This window comes from Apteryx mantelli, chromosome 3, assembly GCF_036417845.1.
Source record: "Apteryx mantelli isolate bAptMan1 chromosome 3, bAptMan1.hap1, whole genome shotgun sequence".
Taxonomy (NCBI): Eukaryota; Metazoa; Chordata; class Aves; order Apterygiformes; family Apterygidae; genus Apteryx; species Apteryx mantelli.
The window spans coordinates 48,545,366-48,570,897 of NC_089980.1; the positions used below are offsets into that span (position 1 = coordinate 48,545,366).

Here is a 25,532-nt window from a genome sequence, read left to right on the forward strand (position 1 = left end):
TACAAAACAGTGCATCTCTGTTGACTTTGTATCATGGCAAAGTCACCATGAGGCTTTTGAAATGCGTGAATTTGTTGTCCAGGTTTGACATCCGTGTGTCAACCTTCTGTCTCCATTGCCTTCAAGGCTGGCATAAGTCTGTGTTCAAGTAATTAGATGTGAAGGTATGTTTGGATTATGCTTTCAAAGATCTTTTTAATGCCATCTCAGTAATTACTAAATGTATTGCCTCAAATCAGGGTTGTGAAGCGTATCTTCACCGTAGTCCTACGCAGTCCTTGCGGATGCATAGAGTATACAGTTTACTTTTGTATTGGAGTCTTGGACCAGTGCAGCTCATTTGAAAACTGTCTTCATATTTTACTGGTCAATAAAGTCATTACTTAACATCTTCCCTACAAAGGCATTACTTAGCTTAGAATTGCTTGCCCCAATGGAAAACTTAAATTACACTCTTTTGCTTCAGAAGTTGTCTTAAGCAAGAATTGTTTGATTTCCTCCTCCTCCTCCCCCCTTCACCCTGACTTCCTGGTTGTGGCCCTCTATCTATGTACCTACTGTGTACATGGGTACCTATACCACTCCACGGTTGGAGTATTATTTTCCTTGTTTAGTTCAAATATCTCTCATTTCAAAGCTACTGAGTTCCTAGTTTAAAACCTTTTTTCCTACATTTATTATAAGACCTGGTATCTCAAGACAAGGGGAGAAACCTTTAACCTGACTGCATAGATGCTTGCTTCTTAAATGATGCAGAAAATGTATATTAGAGATATCCAGATGATTTTGATTAGCACTTTTCTTTAAAATACCTGATACATGCTCTGAATGATATGAAAAGGATTTGTGCCTAAGTGCAGTGAGAATTGCTGGTTTCAGGATATTTTGGATTGTCTGAAATTCAGTTGGATTCATTTAGCAGCTCTGTCTGCTTACCACTCACAATAGTGTGCTTTAAATTTTGTTCTCAATAGTATCTAAAAGTAGAAATTTCCAGCAGTTAATAACCTCTAGCAGGTTTATGGAGTTTTGATGCTTTATCAGATGAAACAATCCTTTGGAATGGTGGATCTCTTGTATAGTGAAACATCTTTCATTTTAAAAATTATTTTTAGTGATTATTCCCTCCATAATAAAAGTGAGATTCCCTGCTCAGGCTTCACACTAGTTTTTCAAAGAGATGGTTAGATATTTCTATCTATTCTGTATTAGTCTGTAACAGTTTTCAAAGCCGCTTAGTAAAATAGAAAGGATGTTGCATACTTCTGAATAAGTTTTAGCATTATTCTTTTTAGTAATGAAAGACTTTTTTTTCTTTTTTTTTTTTTTTAAGATAGCCTTGAGAATTATTTGTAGCTTTTCCTAGAAGGTTTAAGAGAATGCTGGTCTCTTCTCAGATTAGATGAGTTAGATGTCTCCAATGAGAATGTATTGTTTTGTTGCCAGTTCATTTCAAAGCTCTAATGGAGCTTAGGAAGCTTGGGCAGAATCTGGCAGAACTGATTTTTTTGAATTTGTGGAGCTGCTACTTGTCCACAGTTCATGCATTCATTAAACACTGTGTTGCATGGTAGACAATTTGAATCAATGCAGCATTTGGAAAGACAGTATTTCGGTTAAAGTTTAATTAGAAAAAATCAATGTCAGAGGTACAATACAGTACTGCTGGGATTTTTGAATGTCTTAGTTTGCCCACTCTGTAGTAACTCATGGTCCTATATGGGTTGACCTGTATCACATACCCTCTCCATTTTCCCTTTTTGCTGTTGTTGTGCTTGGTGAAGGAACTGAGGGGAGTTTCACCCTTTAGTTTCTTTGACAGAATTAGAGGAGGAACTAGTGGGAGCTTTTGTGGTATGAAAGAAGACTGCTAATCAGTAAGAAGTTCTCATACCTGGGACAGGGGGATGCATGTTCATTGTAGTGGTGTGCCTATAGACAATACCTCTCAAAAGAGCTTTAACTGCTATAATTCCATGACTTCTATGACTTCATCTGCTCTCTAATCAAGACATGGAGCAAAGAACTTTGTACACATCTTTATTGCATACATGTATCTTCGTAGATAAATGTTGAGGTCTGTAAAGAAACCTTGATTCTGCAGGGGCTTCTGCCAAATATTTTAGAACCAAATTATGTTAGGGAAACACTAAATTGTGAGGATGGGGAAAATCCTTATAGTCAGACTCTTCAGTTATCATTTTACACTTTAAATTCTCTTGCATATCAGATATAATTTCTATTTACTCAGAAATAATCTCATCAGAAATCCAAAATATATCTATATTGTATTAGATATATACAGTCTTTCATATTTAGATATAATAATATATATTTTAATCTCAAAATTACCTTTTTGCTTTTATTTTTCCCAGGGTTTGGAATACTGTGAAGAAAGATACAGTTTAGATCTCACGGGTGGAATCTTTCCTTTGAGAGGACAGACCAGCAATACTAAATTACTCAGTTGTCAAACTATAGAAAAATTTCGCAACCATGTTGACAGAGAGGATAGCGTTAATGAAGGTTTGTTCCATGTCCGTGTTGTATCCATGTTTGGTTGTTCCAAAGGGAATGTTTTTAGAATCTGAGCAATGAATGCTGTTGTCTACTTACAGTCTCTAAGTTAAATAGCTATATAGATTAGCTTGTTTGGCTTATTTTAAAAATAAATATTAAGTGCTTAAGTTGTATTTAAATATAGAAATTGACAGTGCAATCTGTCAGAGGAAATTTGATAATGAGTAAATATCTTAATGCCAGAAACTGTATATTTCTGTGACAAAAGATTTGTTTCATTGATGCTTAGTTATCTTTAAAACTTTGGGATAAAAAGTAACTGGATATGGTGTATTAAAGTGATATGCTGGTTAGACCTTTTCAATAATTTTGACCTGTTGGCACTGTCAATAGATGATTTAGTTAAATGTGTAGAATATTTTTACACGCAGCAAGAGAAGAGAAAAAAAAAAAAGATTAATTGTTCCTAAAAGTACCATGATAGTTATATTATCAGAAAAGGCAGCAGCAAACAATAAGCAATTCCTTTCTTTCTTCATTTTTTTTCATCCAGTTTTTCATTTAAACTGGTACTGGTACATCGAATTCCTGATTTTATTTTTTAACTAAGTATCCTTATGTGAAAGTAGCCAAGCTGCTTGTTTTATTAATAGTCGGAAAGGAATAATCCTTACTGAAGAAGAACTTCAGTGTATTGGAAGAGTTAATGCCAGTGATCTGTGTTTACATGAAAAACTGATCTGTTTGGGAAGAAAGTAACACTTTTCATTCGAATAAAGTAATATGTGTTTGCTGGTGGAAGATTATCTTTTTGGGGGTTAAGATGTGCTTTAAACATACTAAGCTTGGAAAAACATTTTTACTTTGTATGCTACCTGTCGCTTTCTTTCCTTGAAGGAGTAAATATAATTGCATGTTAAAAAGTTAGTACTTTTTATAATGAGAACATTGAAGTCAAGTTTTATAAAAGAGTGAATCTGCTCTTCCTAACCCTTAGTTAAAATAACGCAAATTATTTGTTGATATGGGCTTGCCTGAATTCACCATTTCCTGTGACTTGTCAGGTACTTATGATTTTCTTGGTAGGTTCAAATTGCTTTTTAGTGTTTTTAGTCTATTTTAGGCCAGTGAATGAGTACCTTTGTATGGGCAGCTTCAAGATCATAGAATGGGATGACTTTAGGGGAAAAAAAAGATTTTATTTTATGCTGGTTGACATGCTGTAGCAATGTTTGGCAGGTGATCTATGTAATGTTTCAGCATAACTAAAATTAATGCTTTTCAGTCCTTTTATTCCTCCAGCTCTCTCTTCTATTGGTTGCTTTGAACAATAAGAGAATTCTCTCCATTGCTTAGGATTGTCATCTGGATATTATTTTTTTTCCTGTTCAGACTTCGCATCTTCCTGTCCCAATTTTTCTCTAAATCTCATAGATTCCTGCATCTAACAGCTCTTAAGTAATTGTTCTCCTCATCTATGTACACAGTTGAAATTCTTGTCGTGTCTTTCACCATCTTGCAATAATTAAACATACATCCCTGGGTTTATAAATTCAGTTATGCTCCCTCCATATCTTCGAGACTGCTGCTGCGATGATAATTTTCATAGCTTTTTGTTTTGACTGCATTACCTCTCTTCCCTCATTTCTTACTGACCTTGTCTTTTCTGTAACATCAGAATAAGTGAGTTACATGATATTCCTAGCCTATTTCTCTGTGTTATCTTTGATTTAGTCCTGAACTGGTAATTTCCATCTCATGCTGTGATGCCATCCTTCCTCTGTCAAACAGCCTGTTAGTCTAACAGGAAAACCTTTGATTTTTCTCCACTTGTTGTATGTTTCTGAGGAGAGCTCCTTCTAAACACTTTAAAATGTATATATATTTTTTATCCCTCTTTTCATTCCTTTTCTTCATGCCTCATGCTTTGTAAAATACCTGTAATTTTTCTGCTGTTTTTTAATTAGTCTTTATTCAGCATCTCTTCAAGTTAAGTTCTAGGCCTTTGCTTTGCTTCAGCTTTTGCTGAATGTATGTCAAGACTAGCAGTGAAGCTGTTTTCTGAATTATGAAAAGAATTGTTATCTTCAAAGACAATTTCAGCAGTTGACGAAACTGGAATGGAACAGAAGTTCACAATAAAACATAGTAAAATATGTGAGAGTCCCTAAACTGTAATGATGAATTCAGCAGAGCAGAACAGAGAAAACATTTTGCCAAAAATTATTTTCTTGTTCTTCATGCTATTAGTGCAAATCATGTAGCACATGCTTTGCTTATATCTAATGAACACATTCTCTCCAGAGAAGACAGACTGTTCTGCTTATTGAAAGCACTGGGATATAAAATTGTGAATGTTTTGCTTTTAGATTAAAATTTTTGTTCCAATTTCTGAGTGGTTTTTATTTTGTGTGATAACTGTCATCTTCCATTTTGAGTATGCTGGAAAGCAGCTATTAGGAATTAACAATGCCAGCTGACTTATACAACTGTATAGGATAAAGTTGCTTATTCGTATCCTTTCTGACAGTAGCAGTGTATATGTTTCTAGCATAATTTTTGATAAACTATTCATCTAGCTAAATATTTTCAGTTATTGATGTATGGAAAATTAATTGCTAATAATATGTATTTGATTTGGTTTAGAACTGATATAATTTTTATCAGAAAAGGGGACAGTATGACGGTAGCCTATATTAGAGATGCTTGCCATTCTGCTAAATTTCTTTTTTTTTTTTTTTTTAGTAAATGTTGTGTTTAGTGAGTGGTATAACAAATTAAGCTAAAATAGAGGTGGTGTTGTTTAAAAAAAAATTCAAAAATTCTGTATTTTCTACAAATAAGAAGCAATGTCTTGTCTCTTACAGTAATATCTCCTGACACCAGTGTATCAGTCTTCAGCTGGCAAGTGAATACGTATGGTCAGGGAAAACCATCTACTTATTTGGGCATCTTTGACATTAATCGCTGGTATCATGCTCAAATGCCGGATTCACTAAGGTAGATTTTTTACTAAGTTGTTTTCAGTATCCTTACTAATAACTCATTTGAATGTTGGTGTTTAATTTATACATATGTTTCCTTTAAGGCCAGGAGAATTCCTTCATAATTGTCCCTATTTTGCATTATGGTCACTGGATACTGTAGTAAGCATGACTTCCCCAAACCTCATTTTGGATGTTCTGGTACATGAGCGGAGTTTAAGTCGCGGAGTTCCTCCGTCTTACCCACCACCTGAGCAGTTTTTTAATCCAAGCACCTATAATTTTGGTAGGTATTTCACTGCGTTGAGTAGGGGTAAGGTTAAGAATTATGGTCAAATGTTACTTATGGGTTGTCTTATTCATTGTTTGTCACTTTAAAAAAAAAAAAAAAAAAAAAAAGCCCACAAATGCAGCTATGAACGTGTTGTACTAACAAGGTATTTAATATTGTGAAACATATCAGACATAGTCTACTGAGTTTTGAGTTTCAGTGGTCTTGTAATGTAGCCTGTGAAGTCATAATTGTTACAGAATTAAATGGCTTGGAGCTGAAGCTCTTCCACCTCAACAGCAATCGAGATAAAATTTCTTCATGCGCGTAGTGATTATTTTTATAAAAAGTTTGTAAGTGACCTGATGAAGTAAGTGGTTACTCATTTATCTTTTCAGGTGTCTTGCTGTTTTTAAAATTTAAAGTGGTCATAATGCAGCTGTAAGAGTATAGAATTTTGTCAAATGATCTTTTCTTTCTGCAGATGGTACTTGCTTGCTGAACTCTGGAGTTGTTCACATGACTTGCACTGGCTTCCAAAAAGAGGTGACCTTTTATGTATATTTATTAAGCATGTCAAGAAAATTTTGAAATGTCAAGACATTTTCTCAGTTTTATATTACACTGCTTTCACTGTAAGAGACCATGTTATGCCCATCCCACCCACCCACATAATTGCAGTTGTATCCTGCCAGTTTTATAGAAATGGTTAAGTCCTAGATCCACATCTGGAACTGTAAAACTGAGGTTGACCAGTGTTGAAGCAGGATCACCTCTTGAATGCCTAGAAAGAAATACAATGTTACTCTAGGCTCAAGAACAAAAATGTTGTAGAAATCAGGGAGAAAACTGCTGTTTCTTAATTAACCATCATTCAAAGAGCCTATGTGGTTCTGAGTTAGGGTTTTCATCCCTGATTAACTTTAAAAAGGAGGATCGAGAAGGGACAAAATGAATATTTTTCTTTTTCTTTTTTTTTTGACTGTGAAGATGAAATGAGTATTTGTTTTTTTTCCCAATGCGGCCAAATTATAACTTGCATTGGACAGATTGTAACAAGGAATTCTTGGGAGGAAATAGTGAATTTTCAGCTGACTAAATGTTTGGAACATGAATAGTTTTTTTACAGGATTACAGGTTTTACAGGATTTTTTTTAATAAACTGTAGCTCTTCATTTGGTTGCCATCTTCAAGACTACGTAGTCATTCTTACTCAAATCATTCAGATTGCTGATCTTCTAAAGCATGTTACTGATGCACCCTTTCTGACCATTTAAGTGAACATTTATATTATTTCTTTTTGTCAATGGTTACTCAAAAGTTCTACAGCTGCATAATAAAGCTGTCTTAATCAGTTGCTGGTTTTGATTGATGTTTCAGACTTTGAATTTTTTAAAGAAATCTGGTCCTTCGATAAATGAAGCCATTCATGATAGCTACAATAGATGTCTTGTAGCTGGCTTGCTGTCTCCAAGGCTAGTTGATGTCCAGCCATCTAGTTTGAGTCAGGTGAGTGCGTATCAAGAATCAAGGGGGAAATATATCCATAATATGTGTTATGTGACAGGCTGTAAAAGCTACAAAACATGACAGTCTGATTTTCACATTGTTTGCTTGTTGCATTGAAGCACAGGTGTTGAGTTGTTGACTTCAGTTACAGAAATAATAGTATCTTAAATTGAAACTACTGAGTTCGGTGGGTGCAGTCTTTAAATTCAGTCTTTACAGATCCATCTGTTAATTCTGGGCTGCAGATAAGCCCAAGTAAGTATGCATTTAGCGCTGGCCATGTGCAATGAAATGCATTTTTCCTTCAGGACAACATTTCATCCCCATAAGATGCTGTAAGCAATAGGTTCAGTTGAGTAGCTGACCATAGGGAGGTCTCACTCAGATGAGAACTGCTGCAGACATCAGCTAGCTGCACCGTGCATATGATCACACTGCCAAGGTGGCCAGTCAGTCAGCCTGCAGAGGAGCAATTGCTGGGAAAGTGAGAGCAGTCCTCTCCTTGCCCTCACCCTCCTGTCTCTTGGATTCTTCACCAGATTTGGGAAAGTGTGTTAGGGCAAATAACGCTTTTGTGCTGTGTGACAGCTGAAAGAAATTTCTTGGCAAGTTGACCTGGCTAAATTCAGTAAAAAAAATTCTGATGCACTTCAAGCTTTCAGGGGTTTTGTACTGTATTTGAAATGTCCTATATTTGCTTTTTCTGTTTTCTCCTTTAAAGGATTTTCTTGGGAACACTGGAAGGCTAATTTCTAAACCTGACTTGTCAGGAAAATGTGGGGAGGGGCATAAAATCAGAATACTAGTAAATGGCAGTAACTGAAGGAGGAGAATGTATATATACTCCACTTTCCTCTTTAATCTCTCAATGGAAAGATCACATAATTAGTGTTCTTGCTTTGTCCAGCAGATGTATGCCATAAGATGTTACTTTTGTACTTACTGATTTAAGGCTAATCGCACTATAAGTAAGTTCTAAATGTCTTGAAATGTGGAAACGTTTAAGTAGCAAACTCCATTATAATTCAGTATTTGAACACTCTAAAATTTAAATCTATTAAGATTTAATTAACAATTTTACTTTTCTGTTACTTTAGAAGATTAGAACTTAGTGTTTTAGAGCTGGAAATAGTTCATTGTCTTAGAAGTCTGGAAGGCTGGTTGGCCTTAGCTTCACTGTTTCTGGTGTGAACATTGCAGGCTTGCATTTGTTCCTGGCCCCTTCATGCGTTCCTGAGGGAGATATTGTATGCAACAGCATGCATAATGGGTGTTAGCAAAGAGTATTACTGAAAATAGTTAATTGGAGATCAGTAAATTAAGACTATAATGCAGAGGCATGCAGAAAAAGATTAGAATGGACCTTCAGTAACTGGAAATGCCAGAGGAAATTCATGTGTTCCTTATAGCAGCAAACTGTCCAATCTGTGGCTAGAATTAAGAAAAGCAATTTGAAATTAGATAAGTGTGTGCTAATTGACTTTCTGATGTCTGAATACGTATACACTTAGAAATGGACATTTACTGTTGATAGTTCAGATGCTGAAAGTATGTAAAGTTCTCATTTTATTTTGTCTGTTGTGTTTAGGAGGAACAGCTAGAAGCAATATTGTCAGCTGCTGTCCAGACAAGTTCTTTAGAACTTCTGACTGGATGCATTAAACATTGGACATCTGAAGGTAATACTTAGACTTTTTTATTTTATATATTCTGATTTTTTTTAAATGTTTTATTCATTTTTTAATTTTTCTATTATTATTATTTTTTAGAGCAACCAAGTTCTGCTGCTAATTTGCGCTTTGTTCTTGAGTGGACATGGAACAAAGTAATCTATACGAAAGATGAATTTGACCAAATATGTGAGTATTAAAGTGTAGTCATTTTGCAAGTGTAAAATTAACCTTTCTGAATCAAGTTTATTCAGTAGTATGACTGTATATTATATTGCACACAGTTCTTTAAATGTACTTTGAAATTGTTGTATATGCTAATGGTTTAATATTTATCTCTGAAAAGGTGTTCCTCTATTTGATGGCACTTGCAACTTCATTGACCCACAAACTATACAGTCTCTTCAGCACTGCCAGTTGCTTCTGAGCAACCTTAGCACAGTCTTGAACTGTTTTCTAACAGAAGCACAAGAGCTTACTGAAAAAGGTTTGTAATAAAATTACTAAATATTTGGTATATTTTATTATTAAATTGGATTTCTGATTTGAGATTGTGCTTGGGTTGTAATCCTGGAAACATGAGCTTTTGTTATTTTTGCTGCTTTGCTTTCATCGTGCTGCTTGGAAGACAGTCAAGTTTAGCTAGAAGAAGGACTTAAATCTATGAGTGAGGAAAAGTTGCAACTACCTTTTAATATGCATTGAGTTTAGGGAAATAATTTGTCATGGAGTTCATGCAAGTGTTTGCATGGGGAGGTTAGAATCAGCAAGAAGTTATGTAAATAGCTGGACTGAAATTACCATTGAATAAGATAATACCAAAAATTGTTCTGAATTCATAGCTAGCAATTTATAATAGTACACAAATACTGTATACAAATCATTAGAAGTTATAAAGGAAGCATAAATAAATAACTTGTAGAATAGGTTACTTCAGCTTCTCTAGCTTTTTATATTATAAATTGTTCTTGGCATATTTTAAAAAAAGTATTTCTTTGCTATAGTAAAAATCTTTGCTACATTAAAAAAGTCTTATTCATGAGTGCCATTAATAGTTCAGGCTTTTTTTTTATTTTAACCATTAGTCAGTTTGGTGCTTTGTAGGGGATTGTTTTTTGTGGTGGTGGTGATTGTGGTTTTTTTCTTCAAATAAGAAAGTTGTTTAAAGTGAAAATCAGGTGTGTTTTACAGTGTTATTTTATGTTTTCTACTTAGGTTGATGAAAGGAATATGTTTTTTTAAAAAAAAATCATGTATGTTTTCAGGTTTTACAGATTTGACAAACAAGCAGGTTGTGACTAACCTCGTTTCTTTGTATGCACAAGTGGTCATCTGGTTCTGTCGGTCCAGTCTCCTTCCAGAGGGTTTAGGTAAGCTTAAACTGTAGTCCATTTGCAGCAGGGAGACTATCCAGTAAGTGATTCCTATGAACACATTCTTAGCTATGTTTTTGTAAAAGTATCATCAGTAACAAGTAGTACTATTTCAGTGATAGTGTATGCTGAAGTTCAGTTGGTGAAATTGAGATTTTACTGTTTTGGGGTGTGTTGTTGTTGGTTTTTTTTGTTTTTTTTCCGTACACATGATGTAGGATGATGCAACCACTTTCTTTCCTGGATGTTCTTTAGAAATAGCTATAAGCCTCTGACTTTAAGGAGTTGCTTGTGTCCATAACTTGAAATACTTTGATTTCCTTTAAAAAAAAGAAAAAGACTATTAAACAGCAAATACTGGAATGTTTATTTTTACAATAAAAACATTACTTACATGTTTGAAGTACTTTATTCAGATGCATTATATGTTTCTGTCAGCCTTAGTAAAGGCCTTACAAATGCCCGCTTCACATATTTTAAAAAAATCCATTCCCTTTGCTGTTTTCTTTGCCAGAGTGTCAGTTATCACTGAAATTAGCTTGCACCTCGCATTCTGAAATTCCACATCAACCATAAACTTCAAATGACACTTGAGACAAGAAGGATTTGAGTATCATGCCTTATTTCTATTTTAGCAAAGGCAGTAATAGAAGGGGCTTCTTTCAAAGCTGGAGGTTTGCTTGTGTCTAGTGTTGTTTCACTTGTACAGTTTTCTGTCTTTTTAGTCTCTTAAAGTTAATATCTAATTACTACTTTAACTTGATTTTACTTTCTTGCCTGCAGATGATGATATGCAGTTGTCTAGACCTTTCTACAATTATCCTCTGATTCAAAGCTACTACACTGGTCATCGGCAGAAACTTGAGCGTTTATCAAGGTAAGATTTGTCCAAGAACTCTAGAATGCTTCCACTGCAAACTCAGAAGTGGAAGTGAATGGCTTTTATGTGAACAGCTGTATTTGTTATACTTAGTGTATTTAACAGCAATATTCTTAAATTCAGCCATGCATGTGTTCTGATGAACGCAGAATTTACTTTTCTGTGTTAGGATGTTTATATATGTCTGTGCTTAGTACCAGTGCCTTGTGTATTCATGCTTTCTTACAGCCTAAGGGAAAACAACATGAGGAAATAGTGAAATTTGTTTTTATTGTTATTTGTTTGTAGCATACTTAATTCATTGATTAACCTTTGTAACTTGTTACTAATGAAAAGATCGTCTGATTAGTATGGAATCAGTCATCTCCAGCTTTTCAGTGAAAGTAAAGCACAGCATTCCCAAAATGATTGTTTCGGACATGGTATAAAGCATGCCTTAGAAAATTTTCATCTCTTCTGGTGAATGATAATAAATGATAGTAGTTGTATTGGCCTAAATCTCCTACTCACAAGTATGCTATAAGATGATGATCAGAATTACGTTTGGGTAGCACATCTAGCACTCCAACTGGCTGTTGAATAAAAATCATGTTCTCATTTAACCTCTTTTTCTTGGACTAGCTTACTTTTAAATAGATGATATGCCTTGGATTACATGACAATAGATTTTTATTTGGAAATTGTACTGAAAATTAAGTACAGAAATTCCAATCCTGAACACTAAACAATCTTAGGCTGTGACTATGAACAAAATGCTACAAGATGAGCTAAGGTGGAACCTGCAATGTATTAGGTACTTTAAAACTAAGCTTACTTCTCAACTTGTGTATGTGCTTATGTGTTCCTTAGAAGCGTATGACATTTAGCATACTTGTTCTGTTATTTGTCATCAGGAAATCAAAAGGTAGCATCACAGCCAGTAGAGGACTCCAGTGTTTTGAAAAATATAATCAAAATAGTTCAGATGTGTAATTGTAATTCTGTGTTTATATAAACAGATAACGCTTATGATAATACTAAAATCTATCTATGTGCCCAATTTTGTGAAAATAAAAGTTTGTAATAGCAGAAGTGAGATGATGAAAACAAAATGCGAAGTTTCTATTTTGTTGTCTCACAGTTGCTGTGTTAGAACACTCTAATTTGCAGTACTAGATTTATATAAAAAAAATACTCCTGGTATTTTGATAGTTGGGTTTCTTCTGTTAGTGTGTGAGAAGGGTTAATTAGACACTTCAGTTTACAAAGATTTGTTTACAGTTCCTTCTGTATTAGTAATATAACAAAAAATAAAACATGAAAACCAAAAGGTTATTGCAACTTCTGCCTTATTAAAGAAAGCTTTAGGATTTCTATTTTGAGCTCCTTTAATGAACACAACCTAATGAGCATCTCTTGTCTGCCTCAGAAATTTGCATGTGTATTTCAAGTGATGTTCACTCCTTTTTGTTTGTTGCTTTTTTGACTCATGGGGCCTTTTTTTGTTTTCACTGGAGGGAATCTGTTATGCTGAGAGGTTGGAGTTAGTGTTTTCCTCCATCTAAATCCTTGCTACCTTTTGTTTCAGAGGGAAATGGGATACTGACTGCTTGATGATTGATGGAATGGTTTCCCAGTTAGGAGATCAAGTTGAGAAGCTGTGGCGGAGGGATGAAGGAGGAACTGGGAAATATCCACCTGCTAGTTTACATGTAAGTGTTATGGGGTTTTGTTGTTTTTTTTGTTTGTTTGTTACAAGAAATAATGATTTATTAAAGATGGGAATTTCTAAAGCTTACTTTTAATTTTTCATTACAGGCACTGCTGGATCTCTATTTGTTAGAAAATATTGAAGAAAGCTACAAACATGCAATTGTATCCTTTCCTGTTACTCTTACTACACCTTCAGTATAGGCACCTACACCTTCAGTATATGCACAGATGCTTAACTTTTAATAATGTTTTTTAATCTGTGCTTCAAATACAAGGCAGGTGAACATGTTCAGTTTAGAATTAAGTTGTAAATGGAACTATTGCTTTATTTCTTCAGAGGGTTTTTTCATGATTTTTCGCTTTTGTTGCGAAGCTTTTTCTGATACTAGAAAGTTTTTCTAAGATTAAAGATTAAATTAAAAAAAAAATTTTTTTTTAAGCACCTGTATCTGTGGCAAATGGGCTACTTTTTAGTATGATGTACTAAAATGTGCTTCTTCAGAGCAGAAGGAATTCTAGCAGTAGTTTACCAGTACACATTTTTGCTGAAATCAGTGGTTCCTTAGCACAACTAACAGTGCTTGCTTTTTTTCTGTTAAAAGTGCAAGCACACAGAATAATAAACAGAAAGAGAAGTCATGGGGGCAGAAACTAAATTTTTTAAATGCTGGATATTTACACAGGATAATTGCTTCTGCTCTGATATTGTCACTTAACCAAACAGGGAGGGGAGACTAGAGAGCAAGGGCTTTAAAAACTCTTGTACCCCAGAGCTGTCATACTAGAATATGCCCCTAAAAATGGATGTCAGAATGAGAAAATGGGCACTACCAAAATATGATGCACAGATTGTTTTAAATCCAGATTTTCTCATTCAGAGCTAATTTTGTAGTCTAGGGACAGCATAATTTGCATTGTTTTACATACTCTGGAAATGGAAAAAAAATCAAAACAAACATGGAATTTGTTTGCTTTAATAATTAAGCTGTGGGGTTTTAAATGCTTTGAATGTCCAACTGGCAGCTCCATTGACTAGAGAGCCTGAGCTTATAATTGAGTTATTTAAATATCTAAAGTTAACCTTTACGAATGCCTTGCATAAATTCAGAAGTAGTTCTTTCTGTTTTTTCAGAATGCATTTTTGTGATTAGGAACTGGCTTTCTTTGGATTATAATAACTTAAAATGGCAAAATTTATACCTTGCTATTTTCTGCTTCCTAACACTTTCATATTCTTATTTTAATTGCTATCTTTTGTAAATGTAATGTGAAAAATCTTAGTCATACAAATTTATTAGCCTTAATCAGATCCTTGATATCAGACAATTTATTTGCTGCTAGATATAATGCATTCCTTTCCAAATAAAACAGAAACTTCAATTGACTCCTTTCCAACTGCCTTTGCTATCCCTTGGGGTCTTGTTAAGCTTATTCAAGGGTTTTGGCTTCTAGATCATAATGATTATGAGGTAAGTATGTCTGTTTTGTTAGGTGTACGTTATGGTACAAAGTGATAATCTAGAAATACAATAAAAATGGGTGCTTAACGAATAACAGGTGCTAAAAAATTAGAATTTTTTTTGTAGTTGTTTTTGTAGTTATAACGTCCTCAACAGCACTGGGCAGCAGCAGTGAATTACAGTTTTAAATTTGGTTTTAACTGCTTTAACATGAAATTGATTAAAATGAAGAAGAAACCAACATTATTAGTAGTTGATATTTGAATTTTCAAAGTCATCTATTCAGGTCATCTTCAGCAGAACAGTTGAGCACTTTCTCAAAAACAGTATTGTGGATATTTTAAATAATAAATTTATGAACATAGCAAGATATGAGGCAGAAGACTGCAGAAGTGACTTTTAAGTTTAATTCGTGTTCTTTCTGGTGATGAATGTTGTTCTTTGCCTGTTGTGATGTTAATATAATCTATTTGTCTGGGAGAATAGCTTACCATGTAGTACGTCATGTATTTATAAAAGGTGACATTTGTAGACAGATTTGCTTAACCTAGAAATGTATGAATTATTCTTTTTAAGACACCTATTTTGATCTGTATGGCTAACTGACTCTTTTTTGTGCATATACTTTAAATATTTATTTACTTTTTGTTAGTACTAGTCATATAAGTGTAACTAACATATTCATATTCACCCTTCCTTGGGAAGCTCTTTGAATGTTTTTGTTGCAGGAGTGTGCCTGTATATCTTAATGAACTTAATTTCTAACTTCTACAGAATTCATTGGCCCTTCTCTTTCATCCGGCTACAATCAAAACTGTGTCATGGCAACATATGAGAATTGTTCAATCCCTCATGTGCCAAGGAGAGCACAGGCGAGCCCTCAGATACATACAGATGATGAAGCCATCAATGTCAAGTAGTAGCGAAGTGCAACTTTTCCTCACTGTGTTGTTGTCCAATAGGTAAAGAAATAGACAATATATACAACTATGTTAGCATCTGAATATGGTGAAAGGTGGAGAACAAATAATACAAAGTAAATCATGATGACCTCAATACTCTGTACACTTTGAATGCAATAGTTTTGGGCATCTTCTTGGTTATACTATTAATACTCCTTTACATGTTAAAAAATTAATTGCAGGTGCATGGTGGAGGCTTGGAGTCTGTTGCGACAGCATACTACTAAGCTAAACATAGAAGAGCTGTTAAAACACATGTATGAAATCTGTCAGGAGATGGGACTAATGGAAGATTTATTGAAGCTACCCTTCACAGGCACTGAACAAGTAAGTGTGGACAAGAAAAGTCTTAATTGTGTCTTTGAAAAGAGGCAGAATGATAATAGTTTTTTGAAATGTATTATTTTTTACAGGAGTGTTTGGAGAAGTTTTTACAGACTAATGCTGGTGTTCAGAATCATGAATTTCTTTTAGTCCACCATCTACAGCGTGCCAACTACATCCCAGCGCTACAATTGAATCAGTCAATGAAGGTTAATCTTATGGTAAGCACAGCATTTCTTTCACAGGTGAAAGCTTTTGTTAGGTGTTATTAACTATTACTTGGTAGTAATCAGTAAAAACTGTACTTTCAGCTTTTTATATTCATCAGGGGTTTTATACCATTATTTGAAATGTTACAGATAAGTTTCTCCACCTTGTTACAGATGAATCTGAAAGTTGAACAAAAACTTTCATTTATCCAAAACTATTCTGTAAATTTATAAACTAAATGTTACAGACCATTGCTCACTCTGCTTACAACACTCCATTTAAATATGAGGAATAGAGGTATCCTTTCTAATTTATAGCTATAAATTCTAATTTTCACAAGTCCTGCGTTACAAAAGTGTCAGTTTTTATCAAATTCCTACCAATCTAGGACAATTTTCTTCCCAGAGAAAACAATATCTGCTTTTGTTGTAAGCGTTTCAGATTAGGCTAAAATACAAAAACCTGCTTAAGCTTAAATAGGGTGTACGTGCAACATCAAGAGATTTTAACTCTTGAAGAGCTCCAGTTCCAGAAATTAATGAATGAATTCTTCATGAATGAAAGAGTATTAATTCATTATAATGTATTCAAGGTATGAGGATATGAGCAAGTCAGTGTGAGGTAATATCCGGTGTGATCTTTGTCTGTTTGAACTGTTTTTCTGGGTGCATGTTTGTTACCACAGTATCAGTCAGTCTTACCATTCAGTTGTTCAGATATATGCGCTATGTGTAGGTCAAATTACTGAAAATTGATTTGTCACTCATTCCTATGGAATGAAGGGTACATTGTATGTAGGGTCTTGTGTCTTGCACCCAACTTTACTTTTCTAGCTGAGCGCAGTCTGGATGCCAGTCCACAGGTGAAATTTGTGTGTGCTGTTTTTTTTCTTCATCAAAGTGTAGTGTGAGGTCTGCAATTCCACATCTTTCATTTTAGAGCTTGAATGCCAGAAATTCCCAGTCTTATCTTATTTCTGTGTCCCCAAATAGATTGTGTATTACATGAACCTTATTACAAATCTGTGATGCATTTGCTGTTTGCTGGAACCATAGTTTTCCAAGGAGTAAAATTTATAAGGTGATCTTGGAAATTGTTTTGCATTTGAGAACTTTTATTCAGCTGAATGATGTGTATATAAATGTAGGTAGTTTTTTCTTACCTATTTTAACACTCAAGTCATTTCATCCAAAATAATTTGCTGTTGCTTTGTATCCTTAAGTCATCTAAAGCTTTGGTATTTCAGTAAAACAACAGAAAGTCAGCATTTTTTTTTCTGTAAGCTATTTAGAGGTGGGAATCACAGATGATAACAAGTATATCAGAATAAGTTTCTGCAGAGTGCCAGAATTGTTATAAGGTTGCGGTTTTTGTTATTATGCTAGTCTTCTATATTCTCTGCTAAATAATACTAGGCAAAATTGGTGTGTGCTGAAGGGTAGAATTTGCTGTTACATGCAGTGGATGTATTTTGTGGATATATCTGTAGAGGAAATCAAACTATTCACAAATTAGAATAGCACAGATTGTTCTGTGCAATGGATTTTTTTGTAATTAGTTGAATTTTTGCTTCACTCTTTCCATTTATCAGAATGATCGTGATCCTCGCTTGAGAGAGAGATCAGTTGCCAGAAATTCTATATTAGACCAGTATGGCAAGATACTTCCTAGAGTTCAAAGGAAGCTGGCTATAGAGAGGGCCAAGCCTTACCATTTGCCTTCATCAGTCTTAAGAGAAGGTAAGTTTTAGGGGAAGAATATAATGGGCAACTGACCTTCACTTTGGTTACAAAAGTCTGATGTTTATCCACCTCTTTATTTTATAGTCTCACGACCAAAGCCATTATCAACAGTGGCAAAGCAAGCTAATGCAGGAAATGTACATACAAGGGCAACTTTTATCAGTAATGTATTGTCAAAAATCGGAGAAGTATGGGTAGGAAATGAGCAGAAAAACAATTTCTCGCAATATGATAGGTAAGAAGCCTTTAACAAAGTTTTGTCTTTAGCCGTGTGTTTGGAGACAGCTGAAAAAACATTTGAGTTGTGTTAGTGTTTTGGAGGGAAGTTGGACTTGAATAAAGCTTTTTTTGGTTTGGCGCACGTGTGAGTGTGTGTGTGTGTGTAAAATGTAAAAATAAAATAATTTTCAGAGAGAGAGATTTTCCACTAAAACAGTCTTGATTCTATAAATATTTATTTATTTTTACATTAAGGTAAATGTCTTTAAAGAATTTAAGATAGCTGAATGAAAATATGGGAATACTAAAATATGACTGCCATCAGTCTGTTGGTGTACAGATTTTGACAGACTTGATTGTGTGATCAGATATTAATCTATCTCTTCCTGCCCAGTTTCTGCTTTGTTTCAGCCTTTTTACTTAAAAACAGGCAGAATTGTAAACTGCAGAAAAAAGGTTAATAATTGTCAGACACTTTCTATAGGTGGTATCATGAAATAATCTTAAATTTCAGATTGTAGGTGAATAAAAGTCAATTACATTTTCCTTCTAATTCTAGCCCTAGAATTACAGAACCACCAGTCATAACACTCCCTCTCCCTGATGCAGAGTTGCCTGATGCATTTGTTGGGACACCAGTTACAAAATTTTCACAAAAATGTTCCAGGTATAGTAGATCTACAGAATGAATATTTCAAATAGGTGTGGAAATAAATATTGCTATGCAGTTCTTACTCTAAATTTCTAAAGTATTTTCAGGTTTATGTAGGTTCTGTCTTAACACAGTAGCGAGTTAGCAGCACTAATTTTAGTACTACTGAAGTACTACTCAACTAGTACTAAATTTAGTAGTACTACATGTAAAGTATCTTCCTAAATAATATGCTTCTCATGTTTATGCTTTTCACATTTTAAGTGTTTTGTTTTCATTTAGTTTTGTATTTGCTAAAGGAGAAAACTTATGTGTACAACTAAGGGGAGAACGTGATGCAGTCCTGGCATTGAAACATAGAGAAAAGAGAAATTCTCTTCTGACACAAGAATAGCATAACTTGTGTAACTTAAAATTGGATTACTCTTGCCTCATAGGCCCTCATTTAGAAAATTAAATATGAAATGTAAAGAAATAATAAAACAGAACAAAATGCCTCCTACTCATGGCCTTGATGCATCACCCCCACAGTGAGGGCATATTAATCTGTCTTCATCCATATTTTTTTCTTCACTGAATATTTTTGCTGTGTATTGTCTCGGCTTTTTTGAACCCAGCTTGATTTTTTTTTTTTTTTCTTCATATTTTAAATCGTGTATCTTGGCAGATTGCTGGATTTGGTGGTTCGTCCTGTTCCTTCATATTCTCCAGCACAGGATGATAACTGGCAGTCACCATGCAGAGCTTCTACTTCATACATGACGTCCAGCCCATTGCAATCACACGGTTCCATCTCGCAAAAGAAAGTTTCAAGACCATCAGAGTTAAATTTATTAGAAACTCCTCTTGTGGTTAAGGTTTGTATTAAAAAAAAAAAAAAAAATCAAAAAAAATCAAAAAACCCTGTAAAATTTCTGAATAAATCAAAAACACCGCAGTATTTAATGACGTATTGGATTCAAGTTGTTACGCATTTTCAATATGCGTGTGGTTCTTCTGTGTATAATTCTTTTGAAAGCAGTACATTGATCATGGTCTTGAAGAGGAGAATTTAAATTGAACGTTTAGCTCGAGTTTAATTGCAGTATGCATACTGTCCAGTAGCTTCATGAAGTAGACTTGTTGACAGAAATGGAACCAAGCATGTTAAAATTGGGCTTTTCAGCATACTTGGACATTTAAAGATGTAATTTGTAAATTAATCATTCATTACCTAAGTATTTAATAGCTCTGTACAGTTTGACTTACATACCTAGACTCAAGAATGTATGTGCTTTGGTTTCTTAATCCATTTAGGAGAATGACAGCAGCTCCAGTTAGGCCAAATGTCAGTCTTTTTGTCAAATTCAGTGATAGCTTGTTGCAGTAACTTTAGTTAATCATTGTTTATGTGCTAAAAATATATTTCCATTTGCTGCCATCATACTGTATCATGTAAGCAAATAACACTAGCCCTGTGTTCCTGGGACTGTTCTTCTTGCCTTCACTTAACTGAGTACAAAACAATTGTAGTCTCTCTGAACTACATCCTCTTTCTTTTTATGAAGTATTGCTCACATTATTAATCCATTTTCATTATTCATCTTTTAATATCTTTCATATCTATAAAACCATTTTTTGATCTGGGATAAGAAGACCTAGACACTTCCAGATGAGGATGTATTGGTATTTTTTCAGCACACAGTATCACTTAATTTAGTGCACCATATCACTTGATTTATGGAAAAATAAACTGTCGCTGTTGCTTTTCTGACTGCCATTTCATGCAGCAGTGTTTTTAATTGTGTCCAGAATAACATTTCAAGTTTTATACCTCTTAGAAGAGCAGTGCAGAAGTTGCTGGGATGGGAGATTACATGATAGACAGCATGATGCTGTATCTTTGTTTCTTCAGGAAATGAGTTTTTAAAATAACTTTTTTATGTTTGCGTTTTAAAAAATGACAGCTAGCAAAAAAGCAGAACAAGCAGGTTATATCAGTAGGGTTTTGATATCTTTTGAAAAAAAAGAACAATGTAGAGGCTATATTTTGTCCTCTTTGCTGGTACAAATCCAATTTGCAATTGAAACTAAGACTTCCGACAAGTGAAGTCTTCAGTTTTAAAGGTTTAACTGGTTTTAAAATAGATATTTTTATTTTTTTTCCTTAGAGAGCTAAAGTTTTGGCCGCATCTGCTTCTGCTTCTGGTTTTCCTGGGTTTACTCCTCAATCCATTCTCAGATCCAGCCTTCGCACCACACCCCTAGCAACTCCATCTGCATCTCCAGGTCGATCAGTTACTCCTCCTCTACGAGCAAAGGAACCTAGAATTTCGTTCAGGGAAGAGAGCTCAAGTGCAAAATGGACTGCTGGGGTAAGCTGGGCTGCAGCTAGTGATTCTTACAACACAAGGCTTTTTTAGACTGTAATTTGGTTTAGATTTTATTAAAGGTTGAAAAAACCTCTGTGTAAACTCCTTATATTGAGGATTGGAATGGCAAATTAGAAAAATAGCAAATTCGAATTTGGTCAGAAACGGTTATGACAGACCTGCAGGCACGTGGTATTACGGGAACCTATCCATAATAAATATGTGACCTTGACAGTTCTGTTGCTTAAGTGTTGTTAGGAGCTGTGACTGTTCCAAATTGCTAGTTCAGTTTCCTGCCATACCTCATCAAATGATAGTATGGTAGGAAAGCTAAGAATATAGATTGACCCGGTTGTTTTTAAATGACAATTTTTTTTTTAAAGCCTTGTGAATTACACATATTTGAAAACAACAGAAGTCATGAGCTGCGTTTATTTTTGGTTTCTCTTCTTGTGAGGCAGTGGTTACTTAATTATTGTAAAAATAGACTCCTCCTGTTAAGAGTTGTACTGTTGTCTGTTCCCCAGCCCTAAACTTCCCAGTTTTAATTCCTGCCTTGCACTAGGGATAGTATTCATATAACTGTGAAATGAAGTCAATCAAGAGAGTGATCCACCTGAAAGTTGTCTCCTTCTACTCCTCTCACATTTTTGTTCTCTTTGATTCACTGATGCAGCTCATCGTGTAGTTGCAGAAGTAATGGGGGCACGTGCTAATATCTACATGTATGAGCTTTTCATACATGTATTAACAAATCATTTTCATATTCTGTATTTTATTATCTTTGAAAGACCTACTAAGACTAAGAGCTAATCAATTGTAACAGAAGATTCTTTCTCCTATATAAAATCCTTACTAATCATAGGGTGTGGCCAGATTAATTTACTTGTTTCATGCTACAGATAGAGCATGTTGAAATATTTTAATAGTTCATACAAGTTAAAAGGGCAAGCAAGAAAAAAAGAAAGACTTTGGAAGTGCTTTTATGTGTGCAAAGTTCCCTCTTTTTGAAAACATAGTAGTGAACCAGATGAATAGCCTGAGGGTGAGACTATAAATAATCACTAACGAGACTCAGTTCAATTTAATTCTCCAAGGCTGTAGAAACTCACTAAGCAGTCAGAACTGTAATTAACTTTTACACTCAGCTTAAAAAAAGTTAATACTAGTATGAGAAGTAATTTTTAAGTAGCTTGCTTAAGGTGAAACTTCTAAAACTTACAAGTATTATCAGCATGTTTCCATTTTCGTTCTTTTTTTCTTGCCTTAGTAAAAGCACATGCATGTTATTGATTGTTTACTTTTTTTTTTTTTTTTTAAACAAAGGTAGCAGAAGATAATCAAAAGCAATCTGGAGCTTCATCTGAGCATCATCATGTAGTGCTGGAGGATGCTTGGTCTAAAAGTGGAGATAAAACAACTCTGTTTACTCTGAGCAACCCTGAGGATGATCATGCTGAAGTGGAAGTGTCTTCAGAAAGCATAGCTGGAGATGGTTTGGAGAAGATGGAAGTCAGCAAAGAAAATAGTAGCTTCTCTGCCAGGTCAGACCAAACTACTTTGGAGTATCATGATGCAAAATCACCTGGCGATTTTGAAGATGATGTCATCTTTATAGCTTCTAAACCAGCTAATTCTTCTGCTGAAGAAGTTGCTGATTTTCAAGAATCAGAGAAGGAAGAAGACAATGAAATGGTTGAAGACAGACCTTTCCAGATGGAACAATCGGATTTGTCAGACCTGAGGAAACAAGCTGGTGTGTTTCATCATGTGATAACCTAAGTTTTTTAATTAGTTTTTCAAATGTCTTCTAAAGGTGTCTTTGAGTGCCACAGTTAAGACTGATGAGTGTTCACAAGTGTGTTAGGCACTTTTGATTGAAAAAGCCATTTTATTTTGAATCCTTTTTCAGGTATCTTGGTCTTTATGAATGTTTGATGCTTTTAACTGGTGTTTCTTGTGAGTAGTTGCACTTCCTTATTCCTCAGTTAAATAATTTCCTTTTGGAAAATGAATTTGTATGTCTACTTCTGGTTCCAGCTGTGCTCTGTCATTCTGCTGGCTTAGCATTTTATGCAGCCTCTTCCCAAACCTATTTCAGTTGGTGTTTGAGCTGGATTACCACCTGAGCCAGCCCAGCTGCTTAGGCCATGTTCATATAAGCACCTCTGCTGACAGATTAGAGGGACTGTAAATTTTTGGCTGCGGAACAGTGATGAAGAGCTGTGAATGATAGGTTTTTTTTAAGGTAGTGCAGGAACAGGAAGATGATATGCCAATATGGCTAATGTCAGTATTTCACAAACAGTGGTTAGTCCATTCAACTCTATAAAAAGTTTGCTACTTCTGGGAACTGTATGCAAATGTCAGCCTACTGTAACTGAGATCTTAAAACAGTTCATAACAGTGACTGTGTAGTCACATATCAGTGTGTGTGCCATATGACTGAGATGATTTTTCAGGATTCTGGAGAGAGATTGTCACTCTTGAAGTTCCTGAGCCCCTTTTTCTTAGTGGAAAAACAGATATTCTCAGGTGTGGATTTACACAGGTAGAAGGGATCTGAGTGTTTGTAATATGATAGTTCAGAACGTGTACCTGTCCTATTTTAGGTGTTTTGTATTTTGACAAGAAACCAAAGGTGCTTTCCACTAAAAATAATAATGATAAGGTACTGGTGATTAAAGAATAATCTTGTAAAGAAACTTTGTCATTGCTGAGCTATGGTAGAAACAGTTCTGTACAATTCCATTACTCTGGAAGCATTAGAAGGCAGTCTATATAGTTCTCATTTGGCCTGAGCTAGCAAAATTATTCCAGATCTGGGTACTGCCCACAAAGGTAGTTGCTGGACTTAGAGGAGGCAGGCAGTAGAAACAAAAAGGAAAGGACATGTCTAAAATTGAACCTGTGAAGAGAAAACAGGTTAGTAAGCAGTTCAGAATCCAGCTTTTTCTTTCTCACTCGTGCGTGCTCTCTCTCTCTCTCTCTCTCAGCTTCTAAATATGCTTCTCTCTTTCCGTCTTCTGACAGAGGAAAAACATTGCAGACAGAGAAAATTATTCTCAGTCTTTGGAGAGATGTGGGTGCTATTTGCTTCAAAAACAGCAGTCAGTTATTAGAGTTAAGAACCTTAGATGCATTCTCGTAAGAGAGAGGAAATGGAGTCAAAAAAGGAAAGAGACATTGCTGGAATGAGATAAACATCCGAAAACTAAGGAAAGAGAAATGAGAGTACTTATTTCCTAATTTTAAGAGCAGAAGCATGTTCTCTGAAGTTTTATATATTTGATCACTAACGTATCAAATTTTAGTTTGTAAACAAAATACCTGTGGTGGTCTTGTTTTCTTGCCTGGGAACATGCGGCAGACTGTTCTTGTTTTATTGGAAACAAGAATTCAGACTTTCTGTGCATTTGAAGTCTTAGCAGCATTATTTCATTAAATCGGTATTCTAGATGAAATGCATAAGAGGCTCATTAAAAATCATGTGAGCATTTTAAAAGAAATTATATTAAGTACAACAGGGAAGTCACCCACCAGTCTTATTTTTCTAGGACTTTTGGAAGAATCGGATACTGAGTGCCCTGCCCTTCCGGAGGATGGTAAATGGATGCTTAAAGCTGCTGAGGCTACTACTTGTTGGACAGCAAGTGAAAGGTAAGTTTATAAAATACATGTATCTTTGACTTTGCGCGAGTATGTAACTGCTGGCTTTCTTGTGTTTAAAAACTCTATGATTTTGACCTGATATTGGTTCTTTCCTTTATTTTTACATATAGTAGTTTTCCTTGTTTTTCCTATCTGTGAGCATAATTCATTTGGCATAAATGTAATTTGAATTGACTAGCTGTCATATCTGTCATATTTGTTTCTTAAATAGCTGCAGATGTCAAAGTACAGTGGTGAAGACTTCGTTCATTCACTAGGCCATATAAATCTTGTTACAGATTGAGTCTTACTAAGCAGATATTGTGAATTTAAGTCCCACTTCTATCTGAAAATCATGTAGTTAAAAGTTATAACTGAGATTCCTGGAACTTAAAAGGTTTTATCTGGGGGTTTGAGTTCTTTCTGGCAGTATTTTGTACATTTAACTAATGTTCTTTTGTGTGCTCACTTAAGCATTTATCTATGGAAAGGGAAGCCATTTTCTCACCAGATACTTTAAAATCTGCAACGGCTTAGTGGTGAAGAGGAAATCTGAGTAATGAAATAACCCTTAATTGTGTATAGTAATTTGTACTTACAGGAACTTTTGTTGTTTGTTCCAAATTTCCCTTATGGTAGTTGCATTCTTTCTACAGAACACAAATTACATAATATTACTTAATACAACTCTGTAAGAAACCAGTGTTACGTAGCTGGGGAGAATGTGAGGCACTTAATTCATTGAATTAAATGAGCCCCAAGTTGAGTGTAGTTATGTTGGGGAAGGAACTTTGAGTTTTTCTTAATTAATTCTGTTTTGAGACTTAAGATTCTATGATGAGAGAATATTTTGTAAACCTATTTGGGGTTTGTTATGATGCTTTAAGCTGAATTTTTCTTTTTCTGTTTATGAAGTGAAACGAACCATCAGGAGTCCAAAATGTTGTCCTCTTTGGAAGAAAAAGGCACGCCAGTTGCAACAAATCCACAGATCTCTGAACCCCTGGAGGCAGACAGTGAATGTATGTACCATATGTTGGAGGTGTTATCTGAGTTTAAGGT

The 25,532-nt window shown here is 34.7% G+C and overlaps 1 protein-coding gene across 3 annotated transcripts in view; it reads left to right on the forward strand.

Moving 5' to 3' along the window:
- The window catches only part of AHCTF1 (AT-hook containing transcription factor 1), a 52,850-nt gene that overhangs the window by 19,625 nt on the left and 7,693 nt on the right, over positions 1-25,532 (forward strand). For all 3 annotated transcript variants that reach the window (XM_067293317.1, XM_067293316.1, XM_067293318.1), the window contains exons 8-31: positions 2,376-2,526; positions 5,388-5,520; positions 5,609-5,790; positions 6,260-6,321; positions 7,156-7,284; positions 8,873-8,963; positions 9,054-9,143; positions 9,301-9,441; positions 10,220-10,324; positions 11,111-11,204; positions 12,775-12,898; positions 13,005-13,061; positions 14,222-14,368; positions 15,134-15,321; positions 15,504-15,648; positions 15,735-15,866; positions 17,447-17,594; positions 17,682-17,832; positions 18,376-18,483; positions 19,136-19,325; positions 20,619-20,822; positions 22,146-22,575; positions 24,377-24,479; positions 25,386-25,492. In XM_067293317.1, the coding sequence (XP_067149418.1) occupies positions 2,376-2,526; positions 5,388-5,520; positions 5,609-5,790; positions 6,260-6,321; positions 7,156-7,284; positions 8,873-8,963; positions 9,054-9,143; positions 9,301-9,441; positions 10,220-10,324; positions 11,111-11,204; positions 12,775-12,898; positions 13,005-13,061; positions 14,222-14,368; positions 15,134-15,321; positions 15,504-15,648; positions 15,735-15,866; positions 17,447-17,594; positions 17,682-17,832; positions 18,376-18,483; positions 19,136-19,325; positions 20,619-20,822; positions 22,146-22,575; positions 24,377-24,479; positions 25,386-25,492 (3,412 nt within the window). The remainder of the gene's footprint in view (positions 1-2,375; positions 2,527-5,387; positions 5,521-5,608; positions 5,791-6,259; positions 6,322-7,155; positions 7,285-8,872; positions 8,964-9,053; positions 9,144-9,300; positions 9,442-10,219; positions 10,325-11,110; positions 11,205-12,774; positions 12,899-13,004; positions 13,062-14,221; positions 14,369-15,133; positions 15,322-15,503; positions 15,649-15,734; positions 15,867-17,446; positions 17,595-17,681; positions 17,833-18,375; positions 18,484-19,135; positions 19,326-20,618; positions 20,823-22,145; positions 22,576-24,376; positions 24,480-25,385; positions 25,493-25,532) is intronic.